This window comes from Polypterus senegalus, chromosome 6, assembly GCF_016835505.1.
Source record: "Polypterus senegalus isolate Bchr_013 chromosome 6, ASM1683550v1, whole genome shotgun sequence".
NCBI classification, from domain to species: Eukaryota; Metazoa; Chordata; class Cladistia; order Polypteriformes; family Polypteridae; genus Polypterus; species Polypterus senegalus.
Window position 1 is genome coordinate 68401405 of NC_053159.1, and position 14155 is coordinate 68415559.

The window sequence follows — 14155 nt, forward strand, 5'->3', positions numbered from 1 at the left end:
TCTTAATGGCACACTTCACAGACGCTTTAGAAAGTTTCTCTTCACACAGAGAACCACAGACACATGCATTATGTTACCAAATAGTGATATACAGAAAAGGACAACTTAATACTGTATATAGTAGGGTCTTGAAATCCAAAAAATCGATCATAAAATCAGACCCCGACTTATACGCCCATTCAAAAACACACTTAATTTTTTTTTTATTTCACATCTACTTGCTTTCTCCAATCTTGCACCAGTTTCTCAGACACATCGAATTTTGTTGCAGCAGCGCAGTTACCAATTTCTTTCGCCACTTTTAATTTAAAACCAGCTTCATATTTTCTTCTGATCGAACGCTTCATTGTAGATAAGGGTTGATATTAAGATAAAGGTGTATGAGGGTGTGAGTCACAAAAAACACAAAACAGTGTAAACGTCACTTTGGAATAGATAGAAAGAAAGGCAGTGTGCTCTGTGGTTACACTCTCAGGTGGGCGTTAACATATCATAATCTCTTGGATCAATAGCGTGAGTTTTCCGCATTCGACTTATACGACCAACATTATAAAATACCGGAAATTATATGGTAAAATCAAGCCACGACTTATCCGCGGAAGAACGTAAACAAGAGTATATATGGTATTTATTTTAGAACAATTAACTGACTAAACTTTGCGAGCCTGTTGGGCTGAGTGGCCTGCTCTCGACAAAACTGTTCTAATGTTCTAAATAGATATGAATGAAAAATCAGACAAATACAAGAATACATTCAACAAATGGTCTCCTCTCTCCAAATGCTTAACATTAGAATTACCAAAGCTTATGAAAAAACTTGTAGATCCAGCCCACCTTAAATCTGCTCGCACCTCTCCGTCAGCGTCTTTTGTCTTATAAATTTGTCGATAAGCAACAAGCAGCCTATCAGATTTATCAGGGAGTGAAGTAGTACCTACAGCTGTATAGGCTAAAAAAATATATCGTTATTTGGAACACATGCATTTCATGTTTGTTCCATGTCTACAAAGATCTGTGTAAGTGTAGGATGACAGAAAATGCAAGAAATTTTGAACATATGCCTAAAAGACAAACTTTTTCCATGTTTTAATACTAACGACACAATTTTGTTAGTATAATGTCATTATACATGAAGTGTATAATGTGTGAAGACTGAAATCCAAATATCAAATTAACACTTTCACAAAAGGTATAAATATAACAGAACAAGTGTGCTTTTATTCAAGAGTATATCTGAAGGAAAAGAAACGGGTTAGTGTGGGTCGTTGTATCAATCTCTTTGGTAGTACAGTGGTAAGAGCTGCCGACTCCTATTCAGATGGTCACCGGTTCCTCCACTCTCCATGCAACTGTCTTTATGGTTCTGACTTTGTCCAAAAACAGTTTCATAAGCTTTATGACCTTAGTCTCGGAAAGTCTTTCTCTTGTGGGATGACTGGGATCTTTTCCTGAATAAGATCAAACACAGTTGTGTAGGGTGCGACAGGAGCTTCCACCTGCAGCTATAGACTCTTCAGTACACAAGCGACTCTCCATGCTAGTGTTTAGATGTAGATGGTGTATGTGCCTAAAAAAGAAGTCTGACTGCATTCTCATACCATTGATTGTGTACTGAAGTGTCTGCAGGCATTTTTTGTGGCATTACACATGTAATTTGTGAGCATGCCCTTGTCGATCAAACAGAGGAAGCTCTGCAGTCTACTTGTGACTTTATGCTGTAGGAAGATAAGTAAAAAAATCAAGGTAAATAACATTCGATCTGGCTTTTATATAAGTAACATATAAATGTTTTTATGTAAAGAACATCACAAACAGGACTTTGCACGATATGTTGGCAAGCTCTATAAGCTGAGCTGCTTCATTGGAGGACAGGTGTGGGGCAGACCGACTGGCAGGATAATGCCCGACCTCTAGGTGCATCCAAAAGGTGCCATCTTTCGCCTTTACAAATGGTGCAGCTGTGTTGTTCCTATATGTGAGAGGACATTTCTTGTGAGGGGTGGGATGTGCAACTGTGCTGTTTCTCTGATGTAAATGGGGAGTGTCTTTCTAATCCGAGTTCACCTCTGTTATAGCACATCTTTATTTGAAAACAGCAGTGTCAGATCGGGAGGAGTGTGAACACGACTGAGAGAATAAAACTGAATAAAAAAAAACGCTAACCTTTACAAGTACCATACATTTACACTGTCTGTTACAGACTAAAATGAAATGTATGTTTTTATTGTGTAATAACAACAATAAGAGCAGCTCACTACTCAAAACGTTTATTTTGAGATGCGGGGAGGCTCGAACTTGCAACCCATTGAATAGGAGTCAGCAGCTCTTACCACTGTACTACCAAAGAAGTTGTTACAATGACCCACACTAACCCAATGTCTTTTTCTTCGGTTATACTCTTGAATAAAAGTACACTTGTTCTGTTATATTTATACCTTTTGTGAAAATGCTTATTTGATATTTGGACTTCAGTCTTCACGCATTATACACTTCATGTGTACATTTTGTCATTAGTACTAAAACATGGAAAAAGTTTGTCTTTTAGGTATGTATTTAACATTTCTTGCAGTTCCTGTGATCCTACACTTACATAGTTCTTTGTAGACATGGAACAAACGTGAAATGCATGTGTTCCAAATAATAATATATTTTTTAGCCTATACAGCTGTAGGTGCTACTTCACTCACTGATAAACAAGGCTTGAACTGGGTGAGATTTTTGCACTTTTTGCGGTGGTGGGAGGATGGAATAGTAGACTGCTTGCTGCTTGGGCTTATCAACACATTTACAAGATAAAAGAAGCTGATGGAGAAGTGTGAGCAGATTTAAGGTGGGCCGGATTTACGAGTTTTTTGCAAGCTTTGTTAATTCAAGTGTTAAATGAGGAGGTGGATTGGGATGAACAAGACAGCAAGTAGCCCATTACACATTAGGAACTGGAATATTTGCTAGTAAATTACCTGAGTAATTAATACATGTGAAAAAACACATCCAGTGGGTTCAACACAATAACAGACTTTGGCAGTGACAGATGTATGCTTTGGGATGTACAAGATATATGAGAACATCATCATAAAACTGAAACATTGTTATAGGAGGAAAAAATAAATGACAACTTCTTTATTACTTAACTTAAAATGGCCAATCCAAAATGGATTGCAAATTGAGGAAGGAGTGATCAAGAGATAAAGAACAAAGGGAGCATGCCACCATCTTAAATATGAACAGAGTGAAGATGTAAAACATCTTGCAACTTCAATGCCACATGATTATCAATGGGTGTACTACCATAAACAATTAGGCCTCCATCATGAAATAAGATTTCCAAAATGGCAATGACCAAGCAAGATTTAAAAAAATGCATTGCAGAAACAAGGAAGGAATTAACATTAAATAATCATTTATATCCTAACAGTAATGTACAAAATTGTACAAAAACATGATAAATTTTTTTTTCAATCAATTTAAATTTGAAACCAGGGAAAAGGTGACATTATTGTTTTGAGATTGACCATTTAGCTTCTTTTCAAAGAGGAAGGATTTTCAAGGAAAAAGAAAAGGACAGAGTCTAGGACCTGAAGTTTGTATGTGCCTGTTCATTCTCTCCCAAGCTATGAATTCCAGCATTACTGTAACACCCGAGGACTAAACCTCTCTCTGATACAAACGAATAGTCTATTAAAGAAGTTCAGAAAACACGACAGTAAGACAACAAAACAACAGAAAGGAGAGAGAGAAAGTGTGAGAGAGAGAGAGAATTGAAACACTACAACTTTTTTTCCTTCACACTAACAGTAATTTCTTATGTTTTTCCTCATCAACTCCAGATGAGTGTGGTTCCCACCTCATAAGAACAGATCAGACACATAAAGGGGTTAGTTTAGTAGAGTAAGGAAAGCCTACATAGGCAATCTGGTGGATTTTTGAGTTTGCTGTTATTATGGTAGCCTTTACAGGTTGCTCTATTGGATTGGTCTTTTCCTTCTTTCCCAAACGACTATCAATATCAATGCATTATAACCAAATTCAGAGTTGTCACTTCACCTGAATGAATGTCTTGGAATCTAAAAAGAAATCATGCTTCTGTAAGCCAAGTTGACATAGACCTAAACAACATGATCAAAAAGCTGTCTAAAGTCAAATCATAGGTGGCAAAACTATCCATCAAGCACAGTTTCTGGTCGTATAAACTAAGCTACTGTATGTCTTCGTCAGCTTCTGTTTGATGAAAAAAAAATACTTATTAGCATTGCCCTGTTGAAATGGGTATACAATCAATTTCTTTAGGATAACAGGGGCAAGGATTGGATTCAGGAAATCAGTGAGTCTTGACAGAGATGTTAGACTTACATTCATGTGTAGAAATTAAAAATACTTTTTGTTAATTTCTGTTCTCAGTGAACCACTCATGGCAAGAATGTAGCTGTCATCATGAAGTGAAATTTTCAAAATCAATTTCTAATTCAGTGATTCTCCTTTTTATGTTCACAGGCATGTTCCACTCAGGAACTTACAATATCAGGATCCTGCAGTGATTTAAGTAAATTAATTATTATGACAATCAACATTTTTTTCTGCTGTGCAGAGTCAACAAAGTCCTTTTAAATTGAATTAGACACTCCCCCCACAACTTCCCTTGCAGAGTGAGAAGATCTGTTTAGCACAATTAATAAAGTTGTGTACATAACATATCTGTGGAGATGCTCCAAGTTCCATGTTTCACGCTGGGCAGAATTCTTCTTTTGCTTATGGTAACTCTACAATCGATTTCTTCATGCCCCAAGATATGCCATTGCACTGAGAAAAATGGAATGAAAACTGTTCATTGTACATCCCGCAACTTGGAAACAATACCTACAGACCTGCCAAAAGATACTGTCTCTTTGCTCTTGGACTCGAACAAAATCACAAAAATACCAAACAATGCATTCAAGGACCTTTACCATCTTCAAGAACTGGACTTATCAAAGAATGCTATTGAGACAGTTGATACCAGCGCATTCAAAGGTGTGGCAGAAGGGCTTCATCTGCTTGATCTGTCACACAACCTCATTCAGAGTGTCCCCAAAGAGGCCTTCACCAAATTAAAGGGTAAGATCCGCCTTGCAAATAACCCATGGCACTGTGAGTGCTCATTACAGGAGGTGCTACGGGAGCTCAAGCTTGACCCAGAAACTGTCAATGAGATCAGTTGCCAGACTTCAGTGCAAGAGGAGTATGTGGGAAAGCCCTTGATCCAGGTCCTGGACTCTGGCATTAACTTTTGCAATTTTCACCATAAGACAACTGATGTGGCAATGTTTGTAACCATGTTTGGCTGGTTCACAATGGTAATTTCATATATTGTATATTATGTAAGGCACAATCAGGAAGATGCCAGGCGGCACCTGGAATACTTGAAGTCACTTCCTAGCACCCAAATTTCAAAGGACTTTGATACGATTAGCACAGTTCTATAATAAGGATTTTTTTAAATTCATAAAGCACTGCCCACAGTTTGCCTTTATAGAAGATCAGAATATAAGAATGCAATATGAATGTGAACCTGGCATATTTAAGATAACTATGATATTCAGGTACAGGACTAGGTTCTGCTTTTCACCCGATGCTGCTCAAATTCTGAAAAAAGCGTTCCAAAAATGGATGATTCTTTAATACGAAGAGTATAAATAGAAAAACTGTAGAGGCATCTAGCGTAACAGATTTCTACTGAGAGATACCCCCTATTGTAGAACACAAATACAAATATATAATAGCATAAAAGAAGATTTGACAAGAATAACCTTTTAGCACATAGCTCATATTTTCATACTTGTCAATTATTTCAAAAATATTGCTGATAGGAAGGAGAACACACAGTTCCAGTAACAAGACATTCCTTCAGTTTGCCCAAGAGGGATTCAGAGCAGAGTGGCAGTGGCATCACTGCAAAACTTGTGACCGGCTAATACACTCTCACTTTTAAATTGGGGGTAGGGAGGTGGGGTATATGCAAGTCTGTTGTGATGTCTAATTACACCCAGATCACACTGAGCCCTGTTTATCTTTGCTTTGTCATAAGGGTCCATTTCCTCCCTTTACCTAAGCATTTTCTACTTGTCTTTTCTATTAGTTTCATCATTAGACTCTGGCTCCTGCCTTTAACCAAATGCCATGCTTCTTAGTTTGCACATTCAGGGATACGTTGCATTTTGGGAATTTAAAAAAATGTCAGCAAAAATGCATTATTTGGACTGTTCATTTAGGATTCTTCATTGATGTATTCTGGCTTAATATGAGGTGCCTCTCTTAATTGTTATAGTTATCATTGTGTGAAATGAAATGTTTATTCAAGAGTAGAGTAGTTTTTACTTTGTGATTCAAGCTATGTGTGATCACCAAAAAGAGGGTGGGGTTCCAAGTTAAATAAATGCTATATATACATGCATATACTGCAATCAATTTTCTGAAAAAGGTTATCATATTACAATATCATGAAAAGCAAGAAAACATCATGGCAGACGTCTTGGATGAGACTCCAGTCCATTGTAGGGCATGTTTAATTACTCATGGCCACTGGACCAATTTACCATCCATGCCAATTGCACAAATTTGATTTGTTACTTTTTTTTTTCTAGCATAAATAACCTAACATTGCAGTCTAAATTCATAGCAGAAGTTATAGCACCCACTTAATTCTTTCCAGCACAAGGAAATTCATACTTAAGTTCTTGGAGGATAGGTGTTCAGCCTGCAGTGGAATTTTGGCAAAGTGAAAAAATAAACAGGAGTGGAAGATTGATGAGACAAAAAAAAAACTGCCAAAGGCTGATATCAAAGTAAAACGTACAAAGATAAAGTAAACTCAATATGCGACACCAAAAATCAACTTGAACATACACACAGAAATTCTAAGGCCTTTAATCAAAAAACTCCAACACTAACCACTAACACCAGAAAAATATATTTGTTTAATTTTGTATCCAAAAACTTCTACAACCAGGAAGTGTGACTTTTGGCTATCACACAGTAGCAAAGAGGTTAGCAAAAGACAAACACCAACAAAATGGTGGTGCCCTCAAGAACATAAAATTACAACACCTCAGGATGTGAAATATTCTCAAAATCATTAGAAAAATCATAAATACAATATGATAAAACAAGAAAATATGTGTCACTAAGTCAAAAAAATACAAAGTGTTCATCCTGACATTATGCTGTTAAAAGCAGTCCTGTGATATATCTTATTTGTATGTATTACACTGTATTAATGGGTAAAGAGGCATGGATTTACCGTTTACTGAACTGAAAAAAAGTGGTGGTTACTCTGCAGTATTTTGGTGTATATAGTCGCAACAGAAGAAAATATATGTGTCAGATTCTGGTATTAAATTTAGATTAAGGTCGCAAAATAAACAAAATCTGTAGGCCTGCAGAATGTGTCTGCTTTAACTGGAGCTGATGCTGTCACATTTTGCCAGAGTAGTGAGCAATTCATAGTATGTCATATTTATTTATTATATTTACTTGTTTGCTTACATTTTGCATTTTACATTTTTGATTAACTCACCACATGTCATTGGGTTGCAAGCCTGGTTCGGATGTAATTTTTTTGCCATTTTTAAGACCATGAGTATTTCCAACACCAATTCACTTGAACTTGGACATTGTTCCACCTGAACACTGCTGTGAAATTCTCTTACTTTTACTTCTTACAAAATCTCTGCTTGAAAAATTAACTGTAAATCTATTTTGCCTTTAGGAAACAAGTCTCAAGTGAAAATTCCAGCCTTTGCTAGTTAGAATCAAATATATTTTAGAAAAATAATGCAGTATTTATCAAGGAACAGTTGTCCAAAATAAAACACAAATGCCCTGGAGAGTTCAACCAATACTAAGAGTACATTTTTTCTGTCAGGGTATAAAATTGATAAATATACTGATTTGCTGAGTTGAACAGCCCTGGCCAAGTACAAGTTAAACATGTTCTCAGACTGGGTTGATAGTAAAGGTGAGGAGAAGGCAAAGCACAATCTAAGGACAAGAGATATCTACATCACTTTTCTTCATTTTCTGTTTCAGCCATGTGCCCTTTTACATAGTCACAGCAGAGCAAAGTGAAGCAAAGCACATGTTTACTCATCCATCTGTTTCTCAGATTCACCTTTTACATACAGTACAGAGCACATGTTACAGCAGCATTAGGTACAAGGCTGAAACCAACCCAGAACAAGATATATGGGACACTGACACACTAGGTCAAGCTAACATTTATATGAAACATGCAAGTTTGTTGGCACTGGGTGGGAAGACATAAAGGGATGGGAAGAAATTTTTATATACACAGTATCTGAATTGGAGTAGAACTCAATCTGCCTCCAAAATATATACAAATAAATAATCACAGCCATGTTTAACAGTATGATTTTGCTTTAGTGTGTTAAACTGGATCATACTGTAATTGACACATGATTTAAAAGTACAAGTGTGTAGGGTTGGTTGTTCCTGACACAACTAAATAAGAAAAACTGAATTAGACTTTGGGAAGGCAAGACTGTTTGTCTGTTAAAGGAACTGGCTGAAATGAAATTCAGCAGCTGTTCAGATCCCTTAGTAATAGTATGAAAGATAAAAACAAATCTCCTTTTTATTTTCAGTATTTAAGCTCACTTGTGTACAGTATTTGTAGAATAGTTTACTAATAGTAGTGAAATAATAAAACCCAAGTGCCTCTCATCCAGCCTATTCTTTGACTACCTGTACTGTAAAGAACATTTTGATAATTGATATAATATTTTGGCATTTTTTGCTGTAGCTACAAATCAGGACAAGTGACATATTTACTATTTCTGTGAAGAATACAGTATGCATCTACAGTTTGCAGTCTGACATGTCTAAAATATAATCTTCATTATTGTAAAGTCTGTCCATAAGGCTGTTCATTAGCATAGGATAATATTTGTCTTATCTGTTTATTTTTTCTAGATTTTAGAAAAAAAATCTGTTTTTTTTACCTTGTTTTCTTCTACAGTGTCTGTTTTTAAAAAAAAAGTAATGACTTATTACAAAGAGAATTGGTAATTTCTGAGTCTTAGGAAGGGTGTCGAAGGATTGAGATCTCCTGAGGTACAAGAGCTCAATGTTGTGCTGGGGATGTAAAGATGAGCTCCTGGTCAAAAAAATCACGCTTTATTTAATATACTGTGAAGTATTAGAATTAGACTTTGAAATTGGAAGGTCCCCAACACTCATTGCCAATGTAACCCAGTATAACTTATGTAGCCTGCATCACCTCCACTTGTTAATCTATATAAATAACCATCTTAAATTGATAAAGTGATTTACAATTGAGTTTACTATGGAAGGCAGAAAACAAATTAAAATTTCATTGTTACATACTCCTGAGATTTTTCCTGAACTTGTGTTGAAAACTGATACAGAAAAACAACAGAGTAATCTAAATTTTATAGACCTGAGTGAACATGTATGATGAAGAGCAGACGTTTCTTTATTTTTACAGTAAGTATGAGTGAACCTTACAGAAAGAAAGAAGAAAAGTAACAATCTAAAATGAAAATAACAAGGTTTTTTCTTTAATTCTGAATATGAAAGGCATCATTAACATTGATTTACTCATCAAATTGAGAGTCAAGTTACATTTTTCAGAGATTTCCATTTCTTTAAGTTTGAATATTCTACAACAACCTTTAAAGAAGAATGTAAATAAAAGGTACATTTATGTATTTATTTAAAGCTATTAAAAAAAATGAAAATCCAGCTGTGAAAAAGAAATGTTAACACAGAGTATATGAATGAAGTCTAAACTTGAAACTGAACATTATTTCATAAAAAAGAAATACTGACAGAGTTGGAAAACTGTGGTTCCCATGAGTGTCTTCTTCCTGACAGACTCTTTCTCAGAAAAGGCAAGAGAACAGTCAGTACCTAATGGAAGTGGAAATAAAACTTGATGTTAACTGCACCTTTCCCAACAGGTGTAACTGTGGAGAAGACCACTAATTTAATGAAAAATGGCAAATATCTGCTGTTCAAGGATGTTATAGAGATGAGGACTGAATAATCAATACCACCTTGTTTTCATGCATCCCTCCTATTTGTCTTTTCCATTTCATCTGGCATTGATGTGCTAGTATGCCACTGTGGACACCTATCATTCAAAGGCAAATTCCTGTGATGCTCTTTCCAAAGTCAGGGGCTTTACATTTGTTTTTTTCTGCTTTTGAGATTGTACCTTTTTTTCTGTTCATTTGTTGATTTCGTGTGTCTCTGCCTGTGACTGTGTGTGGGTCAGGCCAAGGCTGGGTGCATTCCTAGGAATCCCCATCAAATAAATAAATAAATCACTGTCATATTGACGGTGTGAATGTTAGCAGTACTGAACCACTACAATCTTATGATACATCTGGCAAACATTATTGTATCCTTGTATTAAATATGTTAATTTTAATTCACTGCTGACAGTCCTCGATTGCTGTATTGTCCCACTGTCTCAGTTACTGTGCTTTGAATGAGGCTCCAGCTATGCATGTGCAGTGTTTGCATTAGTCTGCTCCAGCCTGACCTCCCCTAAGTGATTTATGCTGTTGAGAGCCTTTATGCATGGCACTGAGGATACAACTGGGACCGAGACAGGCCACTGAAGACAAACAATGAGAAAAGAGTAAAGGGAGCCTTAAGGGCCTGTTTTCTTTGCCATGATGTTATATGGGACTCTGGTACTTCTGCATCAGTATCACTTCCCTGAGTTTACTTCCCAGGCTGTGTCTAAGATGTGTATCCTTAAAGGTACATCGACTTTCTATAAGAGTAACAGAAAGAGACAACCATAACCTGGAGAATCAAAGTGCGAGTTTCCAAATAGCAATATGCTTGGGAAGGCAGTGGTGGGAGGCTTCTGATTATCTGGCAATCTTTGGAAACTAACCAGTGGCCACCAGAGGGCAAAATGTGTAGAACAAAACCCAATAGTGTGACCTCTAACCTTAATCATAAGAGCTTGAGCTGAATGTCAATAAACAGTATACTGACAGAGTATGAAAAAACTGTGTCATGTCTGTGAATTTAAAAGAATGTCATTTCCCACCTTCAGTCATAGTTGCCTAAGTTATGACAGCTGTCATAGCTTCTCAGACACAGACATCTAGGCCCCTTTTTAATTATTCTCATCATTTTTTCTTTTTGTCTGTAAAGAATTATATTTCTTATTTAGCCTGAAAGCACCTTTAAATTTCCCTGGAGGAGCTAGAGGCTGGCCAGCCTGTTACCACAGCAACTCTCAGCAAGACTCCTTTCCTTTTTAGTTTTAATTCAATTTTTGGAGAATTTACTCACCAAATTATTTTCAGTAGGTCTTTAAAGTCTTAGACACTACTAGTCCACTCTTCTATATACAGTATATACTGTATGTTACGCAGAAATCAGGAAGGCTAACTATATGACAAGATGATCCTGTACTCAGTAAACACTGTGGCAGAACAGATATTAATGGCAAAACTGAAGGAGCAAATTTTGCCATTGGCTTATTCTACCATAATGTGCTAACAGGCGCTTCTGGGACTATTTTTTGCCTGGGGCCATCAGGTTATATAAAATCTCCTCCCATTGTACCATTCTTCAGTTGCAGCAGATACATGGGCAGAGGAATATTTCTTTAAAGATATTATACATTTCTTTATTCTATCTGTCTAACAATTGAGAAACAGGGGTACAAAGACATACTGAGGAGTAACTATTACAAAAACGGCATCACCTTCTGTGTGTTCAATTTCAAGTAGCAGCCTTTGGTTTTTATCAAAAGTAGCTACGTTCTGGCTCTCACTCAGTACTAGAGAATCACCCAAGACAGAAGACCACACACCTAGAAATAAACATTTTCCCCCACAAAGGCTTGCATTTTACAGAAAATCCATGCTGTATTCAACATAATTTACTTTCATTAAAAAAAATGTTTTTTTGTGTACAATGTTTGAGTTCTATTACACATTCCTACTCTATGCAATTTTCATGATTTCTTTTTGAAGATCTGCACATTTTTATTTTTTGCATTCCCTCTCATACTTTCCTAATAAATGGGATAGTTATGCTTTGAGATTGTGGGGGTATTGTATTGTCTGGGCTGCTGCTGCCATTTTCTAGTTATTCAGTCTTCTGCAAGCAGCATCTTCCCTTTACTTGGTATCCTTTCATGCACTGTATACATATTTGCATCCTTTCAGCGAATTACTATTTGAACATTTAAGGTAAGTGTGCTGTTTTCACATAGCGGTGCCCACACATGAGAATCAAGATCCAACAGTCTTGTGTTTACAGGTATAACTAGTATGACTTTGGATGGCTGTACTGCAAGCAGGTAGGTGAAATGCTACAATGGAACTTGGTCTTAAGAAGACTGAAAGGCATGCTTTCAGGGGAAGGAAAATGAAATTACACAGGACAAATGTTGTCAGGGGGTGATATGCATTGTGTATGTACTTCATGCCCTATAAAAGAGATGTAGAGGTGCATTTGACAGATTGTAGGTCTGGACAAAAGCATGTTATTGTTCCATGGGATATTACAAGGCAGGCAAGACATCTAGAAGGGGTGCTTGACCCTATCATATTAGATAGGGAGGACAAGGAGAAAACACAGAAACTACAATGCCTCCTTGCCAACTAGAAAGCACATAGTCCCAGAATACATGCATGAAACCATGCTGTCCTCCTGACAAAGCAGAGAGCTGGCCCTTTAAGGCTAACCATAGTTTCATGGGAGCAGGAAAAGCAGGGGCCATGTGAGAGAGTCCCACCTTTCAGATCCTGTGGTCCATGTAGAGTTATCACTGAACCAAGGGGGCCCTGGCATTAACTGATTCTGGGGTGGTTTTTAAAGTATCCTGAAGTGAAAGGCTAAATGTGTGTAAAGATGAAAGCTGGGTGTTGAATGAGGACCAGCAGCCAACTAGCAAGAGAAGAAGTGACAAAGAGACAGGAGTTGGATGATACAACAGGGAAACAGTGCACATTGCTTTGAAGTAGGAAGTGGAAAGCAAACGCAACTGACAGACAGTTCCAATACCTGAACATTAAAAATCAGAGGACCACCAATTTTGTTTTTGTGCTTTACTACCCTGCCTTTTTCATACCCCCTCCATTGCCTTTATTAGTTAGTAGTAAACACACCAATTGTATATATTCTGGCATCCTCTGCATCATCCTTATATCTATATTAAGCTCATGGATGACACTTTAAATGCAAGATTCAATTTGTGAAATATATATTCCCATGCAGCAAAGAGCATAATGCTGCATAATAGCATAATAATTTGTATATAGTAATAAGCCATACTAGAAACCCCAATTTGGACAACCCACATATACAATTTAGACTTTTAAGGCAGATGCAGTGGAGTGTGTTCATTACCGCTTTAATTTTGTACTATATTTCAGTGTTCAAGCACATGTGCCAGTGCCTCCATTTCTATTGCTCAGCAAACATTACATATTTTAGGTATTTAATTATAATTGCCAGTTTTTACACATGGAGCTTGTTTTCTGAAGATGACCCATTTATGCCTTTATTAAGAATATAGGTTTTTGATAGGCTTTTGTATTTTATGACCATGATAACTTCCTTGTCTGTCTGTTATAGCAGGTGCATAAACAAATACAGAAAGCTTCAGAGGACTTCTGTAGTCTGAAAAATCAGGTGAATAATATTGACAAGGTTTACTGAACTGACTGGTCTGCTTTCGTCAATATTGTTCTAAGTCCAAGTGCTCATTTTGTCGCCTGAAGCTTAACCAAAAATATCTCACAGCAGTTTTTACCAACCAGACACATATCATGGCATAAGGACTATTTTGACCAATTGATGGCACTGCGTTTTTTTTTGTGGCTATTTTATCATTACATATGTGGCCAAACTGTTTATTGGTTGCAATAGTACAATATTTCAGGTAACTCTGTGTCTCCTTGGTGCCACTTTAACCTCTGACCGTTCAGTTTCTTTTAGCTTTATCTTAAAGCTGTTTATCTAAAACATGAGCTGGGGTAAGTTGCCTCAAGGATAGATGTGATGCTCAAGAGAACACACAACATCAGTATTTAGGGGAAGGTTGTATATAATGCATATAAAAGAGAGCTACAGCAGTGCAATGGCGAGGTCAGATACCAGA

The 14155-nt window shown here is 36.7% G+C and overlaps 1 protein-coding gene across 2 annotated transcripts in view; it reads left to right on the top strand.

Moving 5' to 3' along the window:
• lrrc3 (leucine rich repeat containing 3) overlaps positions 1-6017 on the top strand; it is a 45496-nt gene extending 39479 nt beyond the window's left edge. For both annotated transcript variants that reach the window (XM_039754965.1, XM_039754964.1), the window contains exon 2: positions 4492-6017. In XM_039754965.1, the coding sequence (XP_039610899.1) occupies positions 4701-5459 (759 nt within the window). In that variant the 5' untranslated portion in view covers positions 4492-4700 and the 3' untranslated portion in view covers positions 5460-6017. The remainder of the gene's footprint in view (positions 1-4491) is intronic.
• The last annotated feature ends 8138 nt before the right edge of the window (positions 6018-14155 follow it).